Source organism: Mesoplodon densirostris, chromosome 1 (genome assembly GCF_025265405.1).
Source record: "Mesoplodon densirostris isolate mMesDen1 chromosome 1, mMesDen1 primary haplotype, whole genome shotgun sequence".
NCBI lineage: Eukaryota > Metazoa > Chordata > Mammalia > Artiodactyla > Ziphiidae > Mesoplodon > Mesoplodon densirostris.
The window spans coordinates 14,643,029-14,651,174 of NC_082661.1; the positions used below are offsets into that span (position 1 = coordinate 14,643,029).

Below are 8,146 nucleotides of genomic sequence, written 5' to 3' on the forward strand. Positions count from 1 at the left end.
TCTTGACTGTCCACTATGTACCACGCACTCTACTAGGGACTAGGGAAACAGACCGGGTTTGATTTCTCACTGTCATTCACTGTGTCCCTTGGGGAAATCATTTAAATTCACTGGGCCACAGTTCTTTATTTGTAAAACAGGAATCATAATGTTTACCTCACCGTGGTCCTAAGGATGATGTGATATCACATAAAGCACATAGCACAAGGTGCATCAATAAACACCTCCCCCCCCGCCCCTCCCCCAGTTTGATGTATAGGCCAGGACTGAGAAAAATAAACATTCGTGGAACATCCCCTATATTAACTGAATCTACAAGGTGTGATTTTGAACCCTGCAGACACATCATGCTTCTTCACAGCATTTAAATACTCTGCTTGGTGTTGGCATATTGCCTCACCATAGTGCAAATTCCTACCAGTCCCAACCATGATGCCTTCCAGAAGGTGGGTGTTGGTTAGTACTTATGGATCTGGAAGTGAGAAAACGCTTGCCTTTGTTTCAACTGCCCACTGCTTAAGGCTAAGATGTGTGCCAGATGGTGCGCTGGGCACAGGGCTTAGGAGGGGTATATGAAAAGGCTGCTCACAAGCTGCCCAGGGAGGATTTCAGTACATGCAGGGGACGCTACAAGGACCTGAAGGACGATTAGTCCTGGGCAAAGTGGGCAAGACTCTGATCTAAATTTTAAGTCTAGGTGCGAGCTGGTCAGGTGGGACGGGCATCCAGGACGGGAAGGGCGCACAAGTCAAGGAGCGGACATTTGAAATCGACTGAAAACTTGGCAGCGATGGGAGCCTGCTGGGTATGAGGCCCCGGGGTAGGCTGAGGCTAAGCTGTAGCGAATACCAAGGTGTTCGTCCCGTGGTCAAAAGGAGGCCGCTGAAGGTTGGTAAACTGAGCTACGAGGTATTAAGGTCTGTGATTAAAAAGTCAACTGGCAACCGTGGCAGGCCCGCCCAGAGGTAGCGAGGATGCCTGCCAGGTCCTGAGCTGTCACCTAGAGTCCTCATTCCTCTAGCAGCTTCCAGTCCACCACCTTCTCTCTCGAGGTTCCTTCACCCAGACTTCCGCCCTGCTTCTTCCCTTCAGGGTCGCGGCTCCGCGCAACTACTGCCCCCGACCCCGCGGCGGCGGCGCGCGTGCGCGACTCTGTGGCGCAGGCGCACGGCGTTGCCGCAGCGCGGGGCGTGGGGAGAGGGGCTGGAGAGGAGAGGGTTCTTGTCCCAGGTCCCTACCAGGTGCCCGTAGACATCGGCAGGCTGGAGGTAGAAGGTGGAGTTGAGCAGCTCTTCCAGCCTGCGCGGAACGTCGTTCTCCCGGTAGTACTCCATCGCCTGCTGCTTCAGCTTCTGCAGCTCCCTAGTGGTCCCACAGCTGCGGCCGCCGCCTTCTTCCCCCATGGTAGGAGATTTAAGGCTACAGCGGGGGTTAGCTGGGGGGGCCCGCGAGCGTCCTCCCAGTCGCTAGGCAACGCAGCGAGATCCCGACCCCAGATCTCGCGATGCTTCCAGCCTCACGTTCTTCCCGCAGCCCGAGTAGCGAATGGCTACTTCGTCCTCCTCCCCCTCCCTCTCCCTGAGGGTTTGGCCCACGGGGTTGGGTTCGTTGACTCTTGAGACCGGCTCCCTCCTGGCGTCGTTTTCCACTCTTTCCCCGAAGGTTTTCAGATGGAAGAATAGTTAACGCTCTCATGAAGCGCTTTTTGCGGAGGCGTGAGAGGGTTAGCCCCGGCTTCCAGCTGGGGACTCGAACCTCGGGTGGCGCCGGTTCCCGGTGGCCCTGGGACTCAGGCCATCGGGCTTCCCCCAGCCACCCCCTAGTTCCTCGCGGTCGGGGAGCTCCTCCGGGCGGGGGCCTGTGCCGGCCCACTCTCGGGGGGAGGGTGGTAAGAACTCTGGGTACCCTTACTAAGCTGTGGAGGACCCAGGAATTCAGTGATTCCGCAGATACTTACCAGCCCTGAGCAGAGCGGTGTGCTGGCTGGGCGTACTGCGAGGTCCAGGAGAGAACGGCCACGCGCCCTCCCCTGGGAGATGAGTGGGACTAGTGGGGTGAAATTCTTCCGCAGAAGGAAAAAAACAGTGTGGGCCGAAAAAATTGGGGATGAACCTTAAGGACAGGCCTAGGGTAGGGTGTTACAGACAGACTTGAGGAGGAGAAGCAGGAATGGAGGACTGTCATTGGGTCCTGTTCTCTCTTTAGAACCTTCAGAGGCCGCCTGCGTCCTGCCCTTTTAAGTCCAAACTGCCTGCTTGGCTTTATTACACTTGCTAGGTGTCTCGTGCAATTATACAACTTCTTAATGCGCGCCCTCTGCTCTAGATACATCTGCTGCAGGAAAGGGCTGAGATGGACAGGGTGTTCTTGTTCCACTCTTGGCCTGTTGGTGTTCGTGACCTAAGGCAGACCATTTAAAGCGTTCATGTTGGGCTTTTGCTCATCTGGAAAACAATCTTAACTACTCTGCCTACTTCACAAGTCAGAGTAAAATGAGAAAGTGAGTGAGAAAACACTTTGAAACAAGATAGTTATTTTCAATAGAGGCAGGTAGATGCATACAAATAATGTGATTCTGTAAATAGTGCTCTAAGAACCCAGACATGCACCTCCTTCTGAACTCCCTCAGTGTTTTTTCCAGTTCTCTAATGGAACAATGGAACTTTCTGGGGTGTGATAGATCATCATGGATCTACCTTATCCTTGCTAGATGGAAATCCCTCCATGACAGGAGCCAAGTCTGAGCCATCCTCACCCTCGCTGCAGGGACAGAGCTTGTGCTCTGCTGAATAGGTGTTGAATGAACGTTTATTCAGGATAAGCCAGCGCTGTTGCTGCTGTTTCCATCCCACCACGTGCCTTTCCTCATATCCCTTTAGATGGAAGGCACCCCCTTCTCTCACACGTCCATCCTTTCCATCCTTTAATGCCTGTTGACTCCCATATCTTCAAAGAAGCCATGCTCCACACTCCAGCTCACACTGTGGCCAGCCTTTCCTTCCTTCTGAACTCCTTTCCCATTTGCAGCTGCAGCTGCAAAATTCAGCGTTTAAGGATGTCTTGATTCATTTGGCGCTTTAATGGAAAATTAAGCATCCTGGGCTGGGACCATCATGTCTCAGTCTCCCCTCTGTAACCCACTGGCCTCTAAATTCCTTAAGGACAGGGACTTGATCTGTCTTGTTCACCGTTGCGTCCCCAGCATCCGTACATTACCTGACAGAATAGATATTCCGTAAATGTTTGTTGAATGAATGGATGGACTTTACACATAATAAACACTTAACTCACAGTCGGATATTTTGTGAATAATGAGTACCCCAGGCTGGTTTGAGCAAAGCCTTTATCTTCAGGAACAATGAGAAATAAGGATGGCAAAGTAGTCTGAGGTGAGATTGTGAAGGAACTGGAATGCCATTCTGTAAGAGTGGAGGGCACCCCCGAACTTCTGAATATAGGATAGGCAAGATGGAAGCCTCCTGAGTGTTGGAGGAGGCTAACTGGCAGCAGTAGGTAGGCTTGGTGGGTGTTTGGTTATGCAAAAACAGGAGACTCAGGTAGAAAATAATATAGATGTAAGAGCTGAAACGGTGATGGTAGCAATGGGAAGAGAAGGACGAGACAGGATGGAAGGATGAAAATCACTTTGAGTGATTGGATGTGGGGTCGGGGAACCAAAGATGACTCCATAGAGGATAACTCGTAGAATTCTGTCTCAGTTAACAGAAATGCAGTGAGTGAGAGAGTGATCTGGTTTTGATGGAGGAAATGTGGTACATTTGGTTGTAGATGTGTGAAGCTTGAGGTATCCCAGAGGAACAGGAGGACTGAAGACACAGATATAAGACATCCACAAAGAATTTAAAGTTGAATAAGACTCGATGAATCCTCTGGAGGGAAAAGGGAAACCAATCCTCTTAAACTCAGGACCTAAATATTGGGGAACAAATTTATTTAGGACACAGGGGGACAACCAAAAAGGACTTAGAGAAAAAAGAAAAAAATCCACAGCCCGGAATCTAGGGCAGAGAGTTTGGGGACTTTCTCAGATGTGTGTGTCTGTGTGTACACATGCATGGAATAAAGTCTAAAAAGATATACATTTGCATGTTAATTGTGTCACCCTGATGGGATCTTTTATTTTCTTCTTTTTATATATTAGTGGTATCTGATTTTCCTGAAATGAGTGTATTACTTATATAACTTTGAAGAATTACATTAAAAATATTTGAGGGAAAAAATATTTGAGGGAAAGATATTAAGTCAAATGTTATAGGAGAATTGAAGACTGAAAAGAGATTTTTAGGAACTCAGTTCTTCCCTTATGGATCATTCCATCTTCTCAAATAAAAATAAAACTTAATGAAGGCTAAATAAATAAATAAACCTACCCTCCCTGTTTACTTCTGTCATTCACTCAATCAACCAATATTTATTGAATGCTTACCATATGTCAGGCACTGTTCTAGGCCCTGGGGGAAAAGCACTGAATAAAATGGATAACATCTCTTCTCTTTGTGGCACTTAAGTTCTATTGGCACTTCAGTAGCACTTACATCCTAGTGAACCATTGGGACAATAAACTGAAATAATAATAGATGTGAAAGCATTTTGAAAAGTTGGTGTGCTAGGGGTTTAATGACCTATTGCTGTTGATAGATCCAGAGTAAATAAAATTATTATTCATGAATATTCCAATTTTCTTCTTTTCCATAGATATTAGAAGTACTAGGGTTTGGGATGTAAAATACATTTATGCATATGCATATTTTATATACTTAACACACTCCTTGTCTCAGTACCTTGGTGACTATATTTCCATTTCATATTGAGACTAAATGTCCAAGGGTACTTACAGAGTGTCAGAGCTTGAAAGGGACTGAATGCTGCTCACCCTAAAGGTGTAAACTGGGAGTTGATGAGGGGAAGGAAATGAAGGGAAGGAAAGGCTCAGGAGATATAGAAAATTCTGGAACATATCCAGGGAGAGAGGATAGGACTATACTCTCCTCCTTTAGAAAGAGAATGGGGTTGCCGCATTGGAAGGGATGTATGGTGTGGGACAAGGACCATTTGTCTGGGAATTAGAAAACTTAGATTGGAGTCCCAGCTGTCCCCAAGATCTTCTGGGACCTCATGGATAACATGAGAGGGTTGGACTAGATCAGTGTTAGGAAAAAGGTTTCCCAGCCTTTTTCATTATGAAGACTCCTTTTAAACAACAACAAAAGATTGAGACACCACCCTCCTCCACCACAGCCCATGTAATAGTTGTCATATATAGTGACTGAATTCAGTGGTCCCTCTAGAGGCATTTGTATTTCATTCATGGGAATTCTGTACATGTGACAAAAATACATTTAAGGCAAGCCATTCTTCAGTGTCCTGGGTGTGTTTGGTGTATGTTCGGAATTGTAAGCCACTTGCCCACGTCTATGGGCTTCTCAGGGACCTTGACTGAGAAGCCCTGAACTGGCTCTCCATCTCAGATCTCTCCTACTTTGTAGCTCTGATTCAAGATAAAATATCAGGACATGTTAGTCTATTCCTATCTGCTAATTGAAGATCCTTCATAGAGGAAATTAACCATTTTTCAGTCTGCATTTCAAAAAGAACTTCTAAGCTATGTCAGACATTTCCTAAATGAATGAGGATAAATAAAAACGTATTTGTTGGGCTTCCCTGGTGGCGCAGTGGTTGAGAGTCCACCTGCCGATGCAGGGGACACGGGTTTGGGCCCCGGCCCGGGAAGATCCCACATGCCGCGGAGCGGCTGGGCCCGTGAGCCATGGCCGCTGAGCCTGTGTGTCCGGAGCCTGTGCTCCGCAACGGGAGAGGCCACAACAGTGAGAGGCCCGCATACCGCAAAAAAAAAAAAAAAAAAAAAAAAAACAGAAACGTATTTGTTCATTTTTCCTTAATCCTTTCCAACACCTTTATATAAATTGGAACTTGTTTGCCATGACTTTAATGTTCAGAAGTGATTATTTAGATGTTATTTTGGGGTTGCTATCAAGTGCTTGTTAATTCTTCTTTCCTGCATTTGCCATCTGTGTTGAATATCATTTTTCATAGGGAACTAATGAACATGATTGCAGGTGCCTTTAATCATAGAATCATAGAAACTGGAGACAGAACAGATGGAAATGTTGCCTTTTCCTCATCTAAAAAATGGGAGTAATAGTTACCCTTCCTCACGCAGTTGTCATGAATGAGAAATATGATTGCCAAGCTAATTGCAACATAAATAGCTGTAAATTAAATGCTAGGTAATAAAAGTAGGAATGATTTGACTAACTAAAAAATGTTTTTCCTAATTTGATTTTTTCATTACTAATGCCCCCCCTCAATAGTCATTTCCACTGTAGTACTAACAACAACAAAAACCACAGCAGTAACTACCATTGATGGAGCCCTTTTATTTGCCTGGGTCTTTCCTTGTATCATCCTGTTGAATCTGCAAAACAGTCACAAAAGGTAAGTGACTGGCCCAAGGTTACACCGTTAAATAGTAGAGATGGAATTTGAACCCAGGTCTGGCTGACTCCAATGCCCACGCACTTCCCACTGTGCTCCACTGCCTCCCAAGTCTAGAACTCAGTCAGATTCTGTTGCCTCATGTCAGCTTTTGCTAGACTCTTGCCCATCCTCTCTAAGAAGCCAGTTGAGTTGCTCACATTGAGAGCTTAGAGAGAGGAGCCTGGGTAAATTGTGTTAATCTCTTGATCATTGATTCTCAGTCAGGGCTCTACATTAGAATCATCTGGGGATTCTACTAGATTCTACTAGAATCTAAGCACATTAGAATTTAAGCACCACCAAGAGAAGGATTACCTATTTTATTCACTGCTGTAGTATTATTGAAAAATGCTGATGCCTGGGCCCTACCCCAGGCCTATTAAAATGGAATCTCGGGGGGTGGGACCCAAGCATGGGTATTTTTTGAATATGTGATATTAATGTGCAGCCAAGGTTGAGAACCACTGCTCTAAAAGATTTCTTCATGGATCATGTCATAAAGAGAATGACTACGGCTTCACCCAGGAATGGTTTGATAATGGATGCTACCTGCCAAGAAAGCCTAGAAGTATTGGGTCTTGGAATCAGACCCCATGGGTTCAAGTCCTGGCTTTTCCAGTTCCCAGCTGTGTGACCTTGTACAAGTGACTTAACCTCTCTGAGCCCATGTCCCCATTGACTAGTATTTTCAATTCCATAGGATTGCTATGAATTAAATTTTTTATTTTTATTTTTATTTTTTGCGGTACGTGGGCCTCTCACTGTAGTGGCCTCTCCCGTTGCGGAGCACAGGCCCCGGACGTGCAGGCTCAGCGGCCATGGCTCACGGGCCCAGCCGCTCCACGGCATGTGGGATCTTCCCGGACCGGGACACGAACCCGCGTCCCCTGCATCAGCAGGCGGACTCTCAACCACTGCACCACCAGGGAAGCCCACTATGAATTAAATTTAAAAATCCATGTGAACTTCTTCCCACTGTGCCCAACACATAGGCACAGTCATTATTAATGATGTCGTTATTACCAAGTATATTAAGGAGAAGGAAAATGTAGCAATTTCTAGCAGTTTGGCGGTATTTGTCTGAAAACCTTCATTTAGCTTTGTACAGGAATTAAGATGGAATTGAATTAAATGATAAGGGAAACCCCCCCTTTAAAACAATATTAGTGACCTTTAAACGTTTACCATTTGCACAAAATTATAAAGTTGATGTGTTATTTCTCTCTTGCTTCCTAAGTGCCTCAGGAAGCTGGAGTCATAGTTGTAAAGTGAGTGTCCAAAACTGGCATCCTGTCAATGGCTGTTTTAGGTTCAGCCTTCTGGTCATTTGTTCAAAGGGCTTTGACACTGAGGACCAAAAGATACTGTTGGAGATGTTGCTGCTGGCAGTTTAATTGGTATTTTTCAGGGTGTAGACACACGATTTATATATAGGCAGAATGAAACTGGAAGTAGGGCAATTAGTCCAGTGAGTTCAGACAGTGAAAAGGAAAAAAAATCAGGCAAAAGAAATTCTTTAAGCAAGCTATTTTGCCATTTTAAAATAGATACTTTTTAACTTTATAGAAATAGATACAACTTAAGAGTATTTCTGTGACATAATTATGGGGTTCATAAGGCAAAATGA

The 8,146-nt window shown here is 45.7% G+C and overlaps 1 protein-coding gene across 3 annotated transcripts in view; it reads right to left on the minus strand.

Moving 5' to 3' along the window:
* The window catches only part of ENO4 (enolase 4), a 30,070-nt gene extending 28,640 nt beyond the window's left edge, over positions 1 to 1,430 (minus strand). For all 3 annotated transcript variants that reach the window (XM_060099181.1, XM_060099163.1, XM_060099153.1), the window contains exon 1: positions 1,239 to 1,430. In XM_060099181.1, the coding sequence (XP_059955164.1) occupies positions 1,239 to 1,403 (165 nt within the window). In that variant the 5' untranslated portion in view covers positions 1,404 to 1,430. The remainder of the gene's footprint in view (positions 1 to 1,238) is intronic.
* Positions 1,431 to 8,146: the final 6,716 nt, after the last annotated feature.